The sequence below is a fragment of the Eurypyga helias genome, unplaced genomic scaffold (assembly GCF_000690775.1).
Source record: "Eurypyga helias isolate BGI_N326 unplaced genomic scaffold, ASM69077v1 scaffold3570, whole genome shotgun sequence".
Classification (NCBI taxonomy): Eukaryota; Metazoa; Chordata; class Aves; order Eurypygiformes; family Eurypygidae; genus Eurypyga; species Eurypyga helias.
The window spans coordinates 99,371-117,022 of NW_010225092.1; the positions used below are offsets into that span (position 1 = coordinate 99,371).

Genomic DNA, 17,652 nt, shown 5'->3' on the forward strand with positions numbered 1-17,652 from the left:
CTCGAGAAGCGCGAGGCCATTAAGGCACCGCGCTCCGTAATAGCTTCACCTGGGAATATCCATCCAAACAAGCTGTGCTCTAACCCCTTCCAGTGCCTGGAGTTACCATGAACTTTGCAATGAGGAAAGGAATCGGCTGGGGGAGGCTGCAGCCGGTGCTGTACATTAGCAATGCCTAGCAGTCAAGCACAGGAGTCACCATGCTTCGCTGTTCGAGAACAAGGGCTTATTTAAAAAGAAGAGGGGAAAAAAAAAAAAAAGGGAAAAAATCCACAAACTGACCCTGGTTTTGTGCTGTTCAGCCCGAGTCGAAGTTTTATTAAAGATTTCCATTCGGCAGAACCATCTAATAAATCTTACTGGTTAACAGTCAGAGGAGGAGGAAGAAAATGCTTTTCTGGTGTCTGTTGGGAATTGCTGGTACTAAATTAGCTGCTCTGGAATTATTGCTGGCACCATCACGCTGCCGCTGTTGCCCCGTGGAGGCTCTCTGTAGCACACGCCTGTTTGCACGCCGCCTGCATCCTAAGCAAGCAGAATATGGAATTTTTAATCATGCACGGAAACACATTCAGTATTCTTTTTGCTCATGGAAAAATAAACCCTTGAAGGGCATTGTGGGAAGGGAAAGCGCCTGCCTGCAAAGGGAAGACTCTCCAGGGCTGGAGGGGAGGGGTGTCTTCACAAGTCTTTCCGGAGGGAGATGTCCGGCAGAGCAGGGTGTGATCATCCCGGCTCCTCATCCTTGTCGGTGGCTGCCTGTCACTTCTGCCTCCAAAGATCCTGCAAATGAACAGGAGCTGCCCCAAAGATGGGGTCCACGCGGCCAACAGGACACGCTTGCCTGATGTTTGGGAAATGTCAGCTATGTCCCACACCCTCACACATCTCGTGGAAGGTGTTCATGACCTGCGTGTGAACTCTCAGTGAATTTTAAAATACTTCAGGCCTATTATAGCTCTTTGCCCGTTTGGCACCATCCCTCAAAGGGTTAATTCTAGGTCAACACGAATTTCTTATTGACTTCCATCAGTCCGGGCTTAATCTGAAAATGATGCTCAATTTGCTCTTCTGTTGATCGTGAGCTGGAGACCTGAACCATTTATTTTTCTTTTTTCATTAAAGGTAATTTAACTTGATATTAAAACCATTTGAATGGACCTTTAATTTCTCACACAGGGGGAATGTCACACACATTTCTCTTCCCCGTGCTCGAAGCCATCACCCTCCCTAGTCACTAACATGTACAAACAGTGCAGGTAAAAATAAAAGTGATGCGGTCAAGATTTTTCCCAGCAAATTCGGTATCGAGTGATTCCTGGTGAGAGGAGATCAATAGCATGCAGTTAATTTTTAAGTTGTTTATGTTGCTGCTTTTAAACCGTGTTTTTTGTGATCCATGCTAATGAGCGGAATGAGGAATTTATAGATTCACAGGCTAAGGTCAGAAGGGATCTCTGTGCTTAGTTAATCTGAGCTCGTGTACACGCAGGCCACGGACTAAAACACCGCGTGTTGGAGGGTTCACCCCCTCCCTTGCTGCTTCTCTGTTTAATTATCCTTGCTGTTGGGAAAGTGCCTCACTTCAAGGCTGAGACGTGTAACTTGGCTTCCTAGCCCTCGTAACCCGCTACGCCTTTGTCTGAGAGACTGAGAGCTTTTCCCACTTGCTCCCAGTGATCCAGTCACCTCTCAGCCTTTCTTTGATAAACTCCTTAAATTTCATGTCAAAGATTCGATTTGCAACCCGGGGTCATTTTTGCAGCTTTCCTTTGAAACTTCTGCTGGTATTTCCACATGTTGATGCGTGGGCCCAAGACCTGCCTTCATCTCGCCAGCGCCGTACGCAGCAGCACTCTTTCACCCTGTTTTCCTTTCGGTGTTGGGGCTCACGTTATGTATCCAACAGCGCGCTGACCCTTCACCTGCCGCGCTGCGATGCGCGCTCATGCTGTGTAGCTCCGAGTGGCCCCCTTTACGTTCCCCTCTGAGTGCCTGGCTGTCCAAGGGATGAGGGGCTGCTGGGTTTGTGCTTCATCCATCTATCACTTTGCATTTAAAATGCCGCTGCTAGCTTGGGACCATCTGAGACATGCAGCCAACTGGCTAAAGGAGCTCCTTCTGCGGTACTTTTTACCCACCAAGCGTTACACCACCTGCGGCCTTTACCAGGGGAGATTCTCCTGTTACCTGGAATGTTGGTAGATATATTAAACAGCACTGAAGAAGAATCAGTGCTTGCTACCGGTGGCCTTGCTCAATGATATCTTCACATTAACAACTACATTTTGAGATCTGTCAGTGAAGCAGATTTTATCTCTCTAATGTCTGCCTTGTTAATTCCCTATAATACGGGCTATTCCCTATATTTCTGGGCTTTCTGGCAGCCAACCGTATCCTGGGCTGTATCCAGAGAAGTGTGGCCAGCAGGTCGAGGGAGGGGATTCTGCCCCTGTACTCTGCTCTGGGGAGACCCCACCTGGAGTGCTGCGTCCAGCTGTGGAGCCCTCAATATCAGAAGGATATTGACCGGTTGGAGCGAGTCCGAAGGAGGCCATGAAGATGCTCAGAGGGCTGGAGCACCTCTCCTATGATGAAAGGCTGCGAGAACTGGGCTTGTTCAGCCTGGAGAAGAGGAGGCTCCGAGGAGACCTCATTGCAGCTTTCCAGTACCTGAAGGGGCTACAAGGGTGCTGGGAGAGGACTTTTTACAAGGGCCTGTAGTGATAGGACAAGGGGTAATGGGTATAAATTGAAATCAGGGAGGTTTAGATTAGGTGTCAGGAAGAAATTCTTCACAGAGAGGGTGGTGAGGCACTGGATCAGGTTGCCCAGAGAAGCTGTGGATGCCCCATCCCTGGAAGTGTTCAAGGCCAGGCTGGATGAGGCTTGGAGCAACCTGGTCTAGTGGAAGGTGTCCCTGCCCATGGCAGGGAGGTTGGAACTAGATGATCTTTAAGGTCCCTTCCAACGCAAACCATTCTGTGATTCTATGATTCTATGATTCTATAGCAGCCAAATACCTTGGAGAAATTGCACTATATTATAGTGTCACAGTTGTCCTTAGCAGCCAGGTGCGTTTTATTAAAAACCTAACCGAAGAACCCAATTTCCCCTCCCCCCAAAGCAAACGACAACAGGTTGGTTTAACAAGACCCATTATCTAGGAAAGCACATTGATTGCGTTCATCACATTATTAGCATCTAGTTATTTATTGTTGAAATCCCAAATTAACCACTCCGGTACTTTGCGGAGGACCAATGTGAGGCTAAGTGGGACCACTTAGCCTGACATTGGTACTTTGCAAAATTAATTGCTGCACTACAATTCTCCTTTTCACTTCTTCAAAACAGGAAAACACTTTGGCAGTGCCCCGATCCATCCTGAACTGTAAGAGTTATTAAAAATCAACATTAGTGGTTCAAGCAGCTTCTCAGCAAAATCTCTAAAGACGCCTGCGTCCAAGATGGCCGGGCTGCCTGATCTGAGAACTTGATTTCTGACCTTTTTGGGTCACATCTTTCCTTGCTGCCAGTGGTGACCGTTTCTGGTCCCCTCACAGCAGACTATGGAACCAAACCTTCTTGCTCCCTTCCAAATATAGATGAGAAATATCCATCCCATCGGTCTGTGCTACACTTTGCCACCTCATCAGCCTCATCAGCCATGGTTTTATAACTGATTAAAGTTACAAATTTGATCCCAAAAGGTTTAAAGTGCCTTTCTTTTTCCTCCTATTGGCCCTTGGTGTTTCGCTGGTTCCCTTAGCCTCATGTAGCAGCAGCCAGTTTTTAACCTATACCCTGTATTTGTTACTGCTGACCTCCCATTTTCCCTATTTCCAAACACATTGATTTATTTAATTTTTATCACAGCTTTCACATACTCCTTCTGCTGAAATATTTTTCATTGAGCATTTCCCAGCACATTTAAGATTTTTTGAAATTGTGCCGTTTTACCATCCAGTCAGGATTTACCCAACTATTTTTTTTGTTGACTATTCCACTATAACTGTAGGTTTCCAGCCCACTGGCGCTTTAGGCTTTGGAAAAAAAAAATATTAAAAGTTTGAAGTTTACTGATGGGTTTCATATTCTACTGAAGCAAAGCCAGTTTATTAGGGTGCCTAAGAAGCAGCTAATACCTGGGTCACCGCTTTACCCTCTGTGGTCCATCATAAGGTCTGCCACTGGATTCCCTTTTGCAGGATGCAGAGCAAAGCATCCCTTCACATTAGAAACCTTGGGAAGTTTTCGGGTGAGCTGCTCAGCAAACAGCCCTTAGTTGAGATCACCATGACTATGTAATTTCTGTTATAGTGTGTTCCAGATACTAAATTAAGAGTTTTTTGTTATGTTTTACAAAATCAGAGATGTTCCAAGAGCAGTTCATCCTTCTTTATGGGAAGATACAGGAATGTATCAAGTGTACAAGTCCCTCGTGTTTTGTTTTACTGGTTAGGGATCTAATCCTGAGCTGCATCGTACCCTTTATTTCTCATTTTCAGGAGAAAAAGTGTCATTAGCAGCTGCCTGAGGACTGCGGGCTCCTCCTCATCCTACTTTGCCTCCTGCTAGAGCAGAGGGCCAAGGAAGACTTGACCTTGGCACAGGATGCACAGGGCCATAGGCGGCAGGGATGGAGCCGGCTGCTCCCATCCCTTTATTTACAACACAATATGCTTCAGGAGACAAGAGAGGGCGCTCCTTAAAAAGGCAAAAAAAAGGAGAATCCCAGAAAAAAAAAAAAAACAGCAAAAAGAGAAACTGAGCATGCTTTCTCAAAAGGGATTTTCTCATCTGCACCAAAATGAAAGGTTAAATGCAACAAGTTGAAACACAAAGATGTTTTTCAGCTGTAGGATGGGGACTATGGACACCCCTGGGAGAGGAGCTGAGCTTTTGGGAGATGCGGGTCTGTTGTGGGCGCAGCTGCCAAGCCAGGTGCTCTTCCTCCCATCCCAGCCGGTGTTTCACTCGGGCACCTGCCTGGTACAACCCCTCTGTCCTGGTTTTGCTCAGGGCCTCGAGTGTCAGACATGGGTAACAAGCCCTCACCACGTGCTCGTGGCCGCCCATGCCCATGTTTGAGGTCCTGCCATGGCTTTTCCCTGAGAAACCAATAGCTCAGCCAGTCCCCAGCACAGGGAACTGCTCTGAGAGGGGCTGGCGCTGAATTATGCTTGAAACAGGCCCGTCTCTGTAACGGCCACGTAAGACTTTTTAAAAGGTCTTTAAGTTCTGCCAGTACCTGTGACGGACGCCAAGTTTTATTTTTGTCAGCCAGTTTGGGAAGTTTGTTAAATTGGTGACTGGAATCGGGGAAGTGAGCCCAAAAGGCAATCAAAGGCACCTAATAAATAATAATTAATATCAGTGTGTGGTGCTTACTCAGTACTTTTTGTCTTTCAAGGATCTTTCGGCTAGTTAGCAAAAACTTGTTCCATATTATGGTGGTCTCTCCTACACTGGCTATTTATCCTGCTCCGGTTACACATGGCAAACTGAGGAAAACTGTGTTCCTGTAGCGTGCCAGAGGAGCCCAACACACGTCCCTCCCCACGATCCAAGGCGCCTGAAAGTGAAGCCCAACACAGGTCCTCCCCGTGATCCATCGCCCCTGAATATGGAGACACAGAAACCATAGCAGGGTCCTGGATGTGCACTTTGGGAAATGCTGTGTCCCTGAACACGTACGAAAAAGAGATGAGGAAAACCCGATGGTACACACCTCCCTTCCCCGCTCCCCTTCTCTGTTAGGTAGCATTCGCTTACTTATCAGCAGAAAATGTTAAGGCACCAGTAATTCACTTTTAATGGTTTTTCTCACCTGCAGAACTGCCTGGAGTGGTTCATGTTGGGACCTGCTTTAATATTGCCTTTCTCTGGGTCATAGATGGTGGTTGCTCGTGCATAAGCTCCTCCAAGAATAAAGATGAACCCATTGAGAGTGACTGCAGGAGCATATTTGTTATCTGTCAATGGAAAGCAACACTGAGATCAGTTTTAGGCTCAAGTTTGGAGACTGTTTTTTTATTTATACATTCCCCTTATTTACAGATAAGTCACGTTTTTCTAAACCTCCAAGGCTAGGAGGAAACCTTTCCTCGTTTTGTTCTTCTGTCTCCAAGTTCTCAAAGGCACTTTTAAAGTTCATCTGTCCTTCATCCCCCAGTACGTGCCTCCCTCTAAACTGGTAAAGTACAATTATCCTCTCCCGAAGCCTAATGGAATCACAGTAAACGCTCCACTCTTACATATGAAATTAAGATGTCAAGTTGTTTCAGAATTTTGGATTGCTGTAAATGTTAACTTAGATGCTTCCCATGCCTGTGCAGCAGCTAAGTACAGAAGGAACCCAGAGTGCAGAGACCCACGTAATAATATCCAATACTTGATTCTCTTTTGTATCCTGCTTTTGCTTGTGGGAAGGTCACCCACATAATCTAGAAGATTTTCTGAGACCCGAGCATTTTTCCTCTTCATCTGTCTTGTAAATTCCCCTGCATTTTTATTTTCAGATGTGTGAAGTACCTCCAAGCAGTCTTGTACCTTAACAACAAACTGTGTGAGGTTGGGGTTTGAAATTAAGCAAGTCCCTTATCCTAAGTCACATTCAATCACAGTTTCCAAGAATGCTTTAAAACTCTTGTCTTAGCTGCAGCATTATTAGAAATATCGGTAAAACTAACCATAAATTATCTAATAAAATAATTCTAATTTAATTAGTTGACTTGTCCCGTATGCTGCTAGCACGCCATATGCACGTTATTAAATAGGAGCCAGTTGGGCTGAAATTTCTCATGATGGTGTCTGTCTTGATGCGATGCAGTTTTTTTTAATCAACATTTCAGTGAAACCAATCAGCAGTGTCTGGGAACAAAAGACAGGAAAATACATTGCTTTATTTGAGTTAAAATAAGCCTCAGAACCAGTTCTATCAGAATCACGAGCCTAAGCCGTTTGGGGCATGATGCAGACGTTTCCTGGGTGGCTATCCTGGTGTCAGGGGTCATTTCTATAAAAATTATCCATATGAAGATATCTGCCCAAATTCTGCATTTTTATAAGGATGATCCTTTGCATCTCCAGTGCAGTCAGGCTCCAGGCCCAGCAGCCCTCCTCCCGAGTGTGGGGAGCCAGGGGCAGTGCGCTGGAAGGGAGGTGCGATAGCATCTTCACTGTGTACTTACATCTCTGATAACAGACTCCATGTAAAGTTGGAGGAGTCTATGTGTTCCTCCCAGATCTACAACTCTGTGCCTGTGTCCTTTTACGAACACAGAAAGACACGGGCTTAAACCAGCCCCAGCAGCTTCACTTGTGGCATTTGCTTACCTCCTGCACGGCTGGCACTGTAACCCTGAGGTTCTTGTAAAAACACCTTATTCCATTAAATATTTAACGAGAGATTTAATTTGACAGGAGTTAAGCAAAAGGTGATGAACATCTTCAGAAGAGAGGTAATTTCCTTAACTGGGGTTTGAACTGGTTGAACTAGTAGGAACATAATGGTTTGGTGGTGTCTGTTCCTGTTTCAGCATGGCCGTGGGGTGGTCTGGCTCTCGCCCCATGTTGGTGCATGCCCGGGGGCTGTACAGGGGTGTAGCACCCGGCATGAAACCAGATGGAACATGTTACGGGTTAAAGTTGGGCTCCCATTATGCTGAGTATCTACAGGCATATGTCAAAAAACCACGGATGTATTAGGAAAATGTCACTGATCCTTGGGAACAGATGGGAAGAAACTAATTCATCCAGAAAATAGAACAAGGAGTATTCAGTTTCTTCTCGGTGCCACTAAGCCACTATAATTCATCAGAAAGACTTATCTGTCCTAACAACCCGTCTCGCATCCCTTTCCAAATCAGACTTGCATATGTGACATTTTTTCCAGTTAAGACACTCATCAGAAATTTTCCATACTTAATTATCACTTCATGGGTTTTTTTCTTTGACTAGCACTATTTTGCAGGAGAATGAAACTATCATGTAAAAAAAAAAAAAACCAAAAACTCGTCTCCCAAATCTCATCGGGAAATTATTTGGGGCTCCCTCAAGGCAGAAACAGCGACTTCTCAGGAGACTGAGTCACTGCTTCACATTCCTTTTTGTCAGAGAGGGAAACCCCTTGGATATTTTTACAGTGACTTTTTTTTTCTTTTCAAACAGACAGACAGTCTAATATTATGTTTCTTTCTTTTTTTAAAGAGGCAATCATGTTTGATTCTCATCAATTTTTCAATATATCACCTATCTGTTGTCTTTTTACTGCTTTTGGCTTTAGCTACAGTTTCATATATTGGTATAAAGTAAGCCTGAGACAGACACAGAGAAATCTCTGCTGTTTCTTTTGGGAAAGGAGAAGTTCACAGCAGTCTCCTGATCCTCATGAAGGTATGGCAGAAAGACAGGAGGGACATCCCTCCAGAGACAGGTAGAGAGAAAACAGTGGGCTTTATTTTTGTTTTGTTACCATGGAGGCAGAAATTGTTCATGGGTACAGGGAGCTTGGAAAACTCAAGCCGTCATTCTTGCTACCTAGGTGTGGGTGACCACCCCCAGTCTTTAACCTTGCTTCATCCCAGGTGCTACCCACAGCCTTCCCTCGCTGCTGTCCTTCCCAGGGCTTGGTAACCTCATGGAAACAGGAGAGTCCAATTTCTGTCACTGCTGGACGTCCTTAACATGCTCATAGTCCAAAGTGGTTGGTTGGGGAGCCTAATTTTGCAGAGCAAAATTGGGCTTTTTGGTCAATGCTACAGGGCACGAGGATGAGCTCCTGTGGGTCAGAGGCTTGAGTTGGATAGAGTGGGGACACTTGTTATCTCAAAAGCCTGCTGGAGGGAAGGAAGAAAGGGGAGAGGAAGCTTGGAAACAGAAAAACAGCCTCCTTTCCTCTCCAAAATTCAAGCTCTGAGGCTGTCGGATATAGTAATCCATTTCAGGCAGGAAAATCTTAAATGGGATTTGTCCTGGACAGCAAGCACACTTGAGATTAAAAGGCAGAATAAATGTAAAGGAAATCATAGATAAAAGGTACTCATCTCTCCAAGTGGATAACATCATAACATCATTCTCCTTTGCTGTTGCTATAGGAAAATATGCAAGTATTTCTATTCTAGTGACAGGTCATTGCGGGAAGGAGTATGCACTCAACGACAATCCTTGAGGTGTACTTCACACGGGGTTGATAATTTAACCCACTGGTGTGCTCCTTGCTTAGTAACGACAGCGTGCTGTCTGTGATGTGTTTCGTGGCTCTCTTATCTTTCGGTACATTCTATGGCCAAGCAGCAGAGTTCTGCTTTCCCTTCCACAACAGCCTACAGATCTTACATTGCCTTCCAGTAAAGCACTCGGTCCGAGCCTCAAGTGGCATTAAAACGAATGGCAGCTGCACTTCATATGGAAACGGGTTCTTAAGACAGCCACACATTTTTATCAGGAGGAAGCAATGCGGGCATGCCACCAGTCCCGAAACACCACCAACCGAAGGGTCTCCCTGCAGGCGCGGGTGGCCGGAGCAGGGCTTGATGCACATGACGAAGCAGGTTGGAGAAAGGAGACGAGTTAATAAAGTGAAATCTATTTTAATAGTAAGCGCTTCGTCCCCTCCCTGAACACTATGCCGACAAGCTCAAGAATGGCATAGTGACGGATAAGATAACGTCCCTCAGCTGCGGTCTGATCCTTAACATAGCTTGTGAGGGCGAAGCGCAGATATTGCAATTAACAGCGGGGTCTCGGGTGTCAGCCCTTCTGGCACGGTGCCCTCCTGCTAGCTGGTTTCTCACAACTACACCACCAGCCCGATGGTCTCCCCAGAGAACTTGCAGCAAACCCTTCTCAGAGACCCTGAAGTTGAGGGTCTTCAGTTGCGAACGCCCTATTCTGTGCGTGCGTGTGGGGGGGATCACTCGTGCCGGTTTCAGCGTCACACGTATGGGCAAAACGATGATGAACTGAAGAGAGTTGGACAAAGCGTGGCCACACAGAAGAAGCGGAGGTAGGAAGCGGCGGGGAGGACATCTGATAAAAGGCAAACACAAAAATACTGACTTTGCTGGGTAGAGTAGGTGTGTGCGGGGGGAACACATCGAGGAGTGGAAAAAAATCGTTCAGAATGGAGGATATGGCATATACGGAGGAGAAGTGGGTGAGACAAAGGAAAGTAAAATTCCAGCTTACTAGTGGGGAAAACACTACGAACTACTCATGGGAAGAAAACTATGATTAAGGATGAGACGAAACACTCCTTGCTTTGAGCAGTCTAGGTGAGAGCGGCCAAACCCACACGTGCGTACTGAACTACCGGCCTTGGGAAGAGGGACAGGCCAAGACATACATCTCATTCTTCTTGTGAAGTCCAAAAATAAATTCATGGGAACGATTATGCGTTTCAACCAATGTTAAAGCCATGGGACAGTGCAGCAGAAATGCACAGAGGCTGCTACGCTGTTTTCCAGATATTTTTTGCATTGTTAGCTCTGTGACTGTCCCACTTCGGTCAGACATATCACTGCAGGAATAAATGATATGGTGAGGAACTGTACTCTTGGATTAAAAACTAGAAATGCTCATAGATCTTTGACCTCTGTGCTCCCATAGTTCTCACCAGATTTTAAAATTTAATAGTGGTGATGATTAAACACTGGTTTTCTTACAATCCAGAAATGTTAATAAAAAGTTGTAATTCCACCAGTACAGACACTGACTGTTCAGGGTATCAAAAAAAGTATATTTTAGTGCCTTGGCACAAAGGCACAAAGTGAACTAAAAGGCAGTGACAAGATAATTAGGCTTACTTACAAGCACTGACTTCAGCATGTCTATGGCCATCTTGTTAAATAAGACGAACCTCAGGAAGCTGGGCATGAAATACATTTTTAGCAGAGCTATATAGGACAACCTGGCAAAAATGGAAAGGCAGGACTTTGGCTCAAGAGCAGCCAACTTCTTACAGTTCAAAACACAAGAAGGGGATGCGAAAGGTCGCTTATTAATAACATGTAACGTGAAAGCCCTGGGAGGCTCCATTATCCCAAGCTGTGGGCTGTGCTGCTGCAGGAACATCTGCTGGCTCCAAAGGCAGGGTGGGGGCACTAAGAAAGACCCTGTCCTCTCCAAATACGGATGTGTGCAATCAAAACCTGCACAATGCCTACCAAAGCATCCACGTGCATCATGTTGGTGGGGCTAGTGCCATACCTACTGCACGCAGGCATCCACGTCCAAACAATTCCTGGCAGGTGAAGGCGAAAGAATAAATGGAAACTGGGAGTGAATTCACTGCTTATTCCCAGAAGAAATTCAGGCAGAAGAGAGCAGGGGATGAGTTGCATGGACGTGTTATTAGTGCCCACTCCATATCTCCACTGCACAGACAGGATCCAGCCTGCTTCACCTCCCTTCAGATTAGCCAAAAAAGGACCCTCTCCTTTGCCGTGGTTGATGCCGGTGTTGCAATGGGTTAGGCTGGCACGTGACGCTTTGGAAGAGATGGCCCTGTTGGTTTCAAATGTGTGCCATGCTGTGTCCAACTTACTATCATAAAACCACAGTGACTTGAAACAGGTACTACTTGGGCTAAAAATCTCCAGAGACCGTGGCTACTTTCAATACCTGCATCGCCTGTTGCATTTCTGAGCATGCTTGAGGTGTTTTTAAATAATCTGTTGTCCTATTTGAGGTCAAACGGATTTCACTGATCTCTGGGGTGACCTTAACCAAGACAGCTCGCTGTCGGGTATCTCAGTTAACTTAGCTCAGAGGGACATCTTAGGAATTCACAAATCAACACAAAAAGGCTCTGAGGCTGTAAAAGGCACCCCAGCAATGATCACAGCAGGGTTTATCTCAGCTTCATTTTGTAAAATGCACCCCAAGACTCCTTCTACTCCCTCCTTGTTTCAGACAAATGTTGACTGTACCACACTTGGCACTGCATCCAGGTCTTGAGGGATACTTCACGAATAAAGGTGATACTATGGTTTTTGTAGAGCTGGAGAAATTAAAGTAGATTTCCAGTGTTCCCACAGCCTGTTAGTGAAGATCAGGCATCACATCAGTTCCGTTTCCCAGACATTCTCCACTGGGGTGCAATTTTTCAGTGTCTGTGTTATTTTACTTTATTTGCAAATAAATTACTGTTATATATTTCCCAACAAAGACACGCAGCAACTCCATATTTTATGCCTTCAGCTGAACTAATTAACTGGGCTTACACCAGAACATAAATACCCTCTTTTAACTTCATTTGTGTCTTTCATGTATTTTTGTTAGGAAGTAACAGTACATGTCCACTAGAACAAGGGATGACGAACCAAATCTGGATGGTTTGGATGATTTTTTCCAAGCACGCATGGTGTTGATGCCTGCTAGACAGTATAACGAGCCCAGGGAATGATTTCTTAGCTCCTGTGGCACTTGTACTATTTTGGTAAGGAAAAGGAATACCTCTTTGCATAATACATTCATTTTTGCAACAGGCTGCGAGTACAGGAAAACCTCATACTGTCAGTCAGTGGATTAAATGAAGAGCAGCAGCTGTAGCCATGTGATGGAAAAAGCCAGGCAATAGGGTTGTTTGCACTGCTGTATTACATAAACATGACTTTTGCCGGTTAGCGCCCTCCCGCTGGGCACTTCATGCTGCATCATATGCATGTCATGTTACGTTAGGCCAGACACAAACAGCAGCAGGGGAGCCGGAAAGCAGCAGTGCTGTTGCCGCAGGAGAGGCTGTGGCCCCGACTGTACCATGACCTGGTCTGCTAGGGAACCCCAAGAAAGGAGCCCTAAGAATTGTAACAAGCTACAATAAAGGGAGCAGCTTATTTTAGCTTCTGCATATGCTTACGCCTTAGCTGAATACCTTGTAACTGCGCTTCTGTTATCGATACTAATTGTGCTTCACAATTAATGAATTAATTAATTAAACTTCACTATTAATTGCGCTTCACTCCTTGATACTCCTACTGCTCTATGAGACTCAATACTGAGGCTGTGGGGTTTTCTTAAACAAAGCACCTCATGTCACAGTTTCAATGTGACTAAGGGGGTTAAGACAGTGAAACACTGGGAGAGGTTTCCCAGAGAGGTTGTAGATGCTCCATCCCTAGAAACATTTAATGCCAGGCTGGACAGGGCTCTAAGCAGCCTGATCTAGCTGAAGATGTCCCTGCTTGTTGCAGGAGGGTTGGACTAGATGGCCTTTAAAGGTCCCAAACCATTCTAGGTTTCTAGGATGCAAAGGCATGCCACCCCAACGCAGCTCCTCTGCGATGACTGTATGAGCATTGCTTCTTTGGCCACCCGAGCACAGACCGAAGGCTGCCCACAGCCACCCAGAGCGCACGGCCCAGGTCGGCCGTTACCCTGCAGTAACGTCCTCATGAGCCTGAAGGCTAAACCTCATTTCCAAAAGCAGACTAAACACGCAGGGTGCAGATCACCACAGAAAGCAAGTAAGTGGCGATCTTCTGAGCGCTACCCTAATTTTGGAAGGAATTCTGCACCTCTAATGTTGGCTGGTACAGTGGAAAGTTTGGCCTCTCGTCTTGCTCTTTATTCTGTAAAATGTTTGGTGAGCTCAAGGGCATCACAGGCTAATAAACACAGTTTTAATAATCTACATGTCTCAGAGATTTCAGCCTCTGAAGCACATACGCCTTTGGACACCCCTGATAAGTCTCAGTTAAGAATGACCGCCACTTCCCACAGGACAGGCGGCATTTTAACGAACTCATGAACTGAGCGGTGTTGTACAACAGCATGGAGCAACACATGATGCCGGGACAAAGTTTCACCGCACTTTGCGATTTTTTGGATCTAAAATTACTAGTTGTCCATACCTAATAACTGCTTTCTTTTCTCCTCTACTCTGAACTCATCACTTCTAGCTGATAACTAGCCGTATTAATGAGTGACAACTGCCTTCAGTAAAGATCCAGATAATTGCCTCTCTGGTTTAATATACCATGCATTCCCGCCAATCTGTTGTAAAGGTATCTCCCCTCGCCCCCCACCTCATTTGCTTTGCGCAAACACATTAAAATACCTGTAGCCCAGACATGTCTGTGGTGATTCAGGTGTACTCTGACACCACGCATCCCTTACCGATCATCGGAGACTCTATAAAACTCCACGAATTAGTCTGAGGGATGTAGGACTGCAAGACCCCCGCAGCTCGGCCGGCTTCGTTCACCCCACCGAAGACATAGATCTTCCCGCCGCAGACGGTCGCAGCGGCCGAGTGGACGGCCTTTGGCAGCGGAGCAATGGTCTCCCACTGGTTGGTTATCGTATCGTACCTAGGGCGACAGCAACCGGAGTGAGCTGAGACGACGCGAGGCTGGGCAGGACAGACAGATGGGGTATAACGAAAAGCAGCTTGACAAGCAGAAGAAAAGCAGAGGTGGAAATGTAATTTCTAACATCCTATAAATTCAGGCACTTGATAAACAGTGTAATTAATGCCTTTTCTGAGCTTTTAAAACATTGAGAAAAGCCCAAAGAAAGCTGGTTCAATTTTCTGTATATGCCTCTCAAATCTCATTATAGTCCAAGCTAAAGAAACTCAGGACATCTTTGTTGAGATGTCTTCCACTAATTAATTTCTATTAATGAGTATACAATGAGATTATTCTTGCAAATCAGTGCAGTGATATCCAATAGCAACCGCAGGCAGGCAACTGTTAATATACTTCAGTTGTTCAGCTCGTGGAACACATCTCACCTGCAGCATAATGCAACACGATAGCTCTTTTTACTCTATTTAACTGGCCAGCGATGCACGTTTTGTGCCAGACTAAGATGCTTCCACTGAATTTCCATTGTGCCAACCACGCTACTGCGCTTCGCTGCAAGAAGCTGCGAACGTTAATGCTGGAATAAGATTTCACCATTCCATCTACATTTGACATGAAACAAACAGAAAAGAGTATGCATGAAAGTGCTAAATTAGTTTTAAGGTCATCAGTATCTGATTTAATTAAGCCATTGACCATAAGGGATGTGCAGTTAATAATCCAGGGATGAAGATTCATTTTAGACAATGTCACAAGTACAGACGTCAATTTTTTTTTAAAGATAATGTGGCAGGGATCCAAATAGCTGCTCTAAAATGAGTCTTGGAGACAGTGGAAAATAATGTGATTTTTAGGCTTCCATATTTCCATGTAATGGCACATTCAGTCAAATAGGAGTTTCCTGCACAGCGATTATTCAGAATTGTTGACTGCGAGAACAGAAACTCTCATCACCCATTCAGGGCTTTTGCTCTTAATATTAGTGATATGCAATATGCAAACATGAAATGAATCCATGGCCATGAATCCATCTGTAAAAAACAATTTAGTGACAGGGGAATTCTCCCTTTGCAATATGTCCCTCAAATTCTCACTGCCCAAACTCGAGGAAATAAAAGGGATAAGAGATGTAAGTGATGGAAACAGCACAAAATAATGTGCTTAATGAAAACGCATTAACGAATTTCCAAGTAATATAACTGGAAGCAATTAACACACTCATAAAAATGAAGCAAAAGCAAGAGGGAGGCAAACTTTAACTAAAAAAAATACAGAAAGCCCCTTATAATGAGCATGGATTACTGCCTTTTACAATGCTCTAAATTAGTTACCGAGAAATTAAATTCATCTACAGAAAGTGATCAAAAGGAAGAAATGTAACGAGATTAAACAACATGGTGCTGGGAACATTCAAGGTGACACACCTATATCGGGCTAATTCTTAACGTCTGGTGCCAAACCGCAGCCTGCGGATGCATGTTGGACTGCACAGGCAGCTCCTCCAGGTAAGGCACCAAACGCTGCATCTCCTGCCTTTGCCCACAGCACTCGCACCCATTCCAGCAGACATGCAAAAATCTCACAGCTTCATACGCTGCTTTTGGGTTACACTTCGCTAATTGTAATAAATTGGGGCTTGGTAATTTAATTGTTGATGCCTAATTGTACAATAAAAGCTGGTTAAGGATTTGGTTATAACTGGTTAGAAACTGGGCACAGAGACAGATCTGAGAAGAACTGACCTGATGTGCCTTTCTGGTCCCTCGGCTACGAAGATATAAATTATATGTGTCACCTGATATGTGTTGTCTCACACCATCCACTCTTAGCACCAGCAAAGAGGTCTGAGAAGGGGCGGTGGGCGGCCGTGCTGCCTTCCCTGCCGCTGGCAGAAGTACCTGGCAGACCACAGCTCCCGAGACAGCTACGCTCCTGCCACCTCGTTTCGGTCATCTGGTTTAAAATTCAGTGAACCATAAAGCAGGTGGAAGTCAGCCCTTGTCCACCTACCACAGGCACCTAGTGTGGGTTTCGCTGCTCGGGGAAGCAATCCTCTTAAGTAAGTGACTAACTTAACCCTGGGCGGAAGAAGAGAAATTGGTGCCTTCAAGGCCTCCTGGTATCTGTTCATCAAGTCTCTCCTTCTCACGGGAATTTATTCCTCTGGCTCATTCCCTCCTTGAAAAACTGTAGACCTGATTTCTAGTTTCTGCTTTGCTTCAGCTCCCACCCACCAGAAAGGAGGTTTGTTTATTTTTTTTCTCCTTGTTGGATTATAAAGCTGTCTGATATCAAATCTCTCTCTTTCACATATGGCCTTGCAGAAAATAATAAAGTCACCTCTTCACCTTCTATGGGATAAACTAAGTAGTCTAAGCTCCTTAAGTCTCCCACTGCAAGGCAGGTTTCCATCATTTTGGTCTATCTCAAGTCAGCTCTTAATGTGTTCACACAAGGATTTGCACCAGATTAACTAAATTGGTTTAAAAGTGAATGAAGTTGAATCCCTGTAACCTTCCAGGACAGGAAATAATGACACCTGCGTTACCTCTGCCCTAGGGCCTTTCCATCTGTCGCACCACCTCCGGCATCACCACTGCTCCACTGCCACTAGTGCTAGTGGGGCTCCTTGGCTGCCGATAACGCCGGCTCCGCGCAGGGGCCAGCGGGGAGGGAACTGATTTAAAGAATAATCACTTTGATCTCTTTCCATTAGTCAAGCTTTGCATTTGATTCCCTTGTTTGAAGCTGTAGATGGAGACTTAATGGGAGCTGGCTATGAGCCAAGCAAAGGTTTTTCTTCCCTCTCCTCCACTGCTCGCTCCAGTCCCGGTGTGTCCATGCCTGTCCTTGGCTATGGGCCTACCAAGGCCATCCAAAACCTGAAACTCCAAGGACACTGCCTTTCACATGACCGAATCCTGGTTTTGCAGTCCTTGCATGCTATGGATTCTCATGTCGTTTTACATGGATGCCCTCGCACGCCTTCCTCTGCCCCCTGAGCAGCCCCTGCAACCCCATGGTTCGTGGCGCTGCTGTGCTCCAGCATCAGGCTTTCCACGTGTTCAGGACACGTGTGTCCCTGCCTGTCACTTCATGTACACCCAGCCCTGTCATCTCACCTGACCCTTGTGCAGTCACTGTCCTCTGCTTTATGTATTGAGTACGTGGCCATGATACGGCCAACCACCTGAACCCGGCAGAAAACAGAGCCTGGGCTTGAAGAGAGCACAGGCAGGAATAACCTTGCTGGTTTTCACATCTCTCCACTCTTTGGATTTCATCTGTGAGCCTCCTCTTGCTTCACTTATTTTCTTCAACGCCTCTCTTCTTGCTCTTT

The 17,652-nt window shown here is 45.5% G+C and overlaps 1 protein-coding gene across 1 annotated transcript in view; it reads right to left on the reverse strand.

Moving 5' to 3' along the window:
- Window positions 1-17,652, reverse strand: part of KLHL29 (kelch-like family member 29) — a 71,501-nt gene that overhangs the window by 7,525 nt on the left and 46,324 nt on the right. The window contains exons 7-8 of the mRNA XM_010148070.1: window positions 14,122-14,315; window positions 5,831-5,975 (exon numbers count right to left, since the gene is read on the reverse strand). Of these exons, the coding sequence (XP_010146372.1) occupies window positions 5,831-5,975; window positions 14,122-14,315 (339 nt within the window). The remainder of the gene's footprint in view (window positions 1-5,830; window positions 5,976-14,121; window positions 14,316-17,652) is intronic.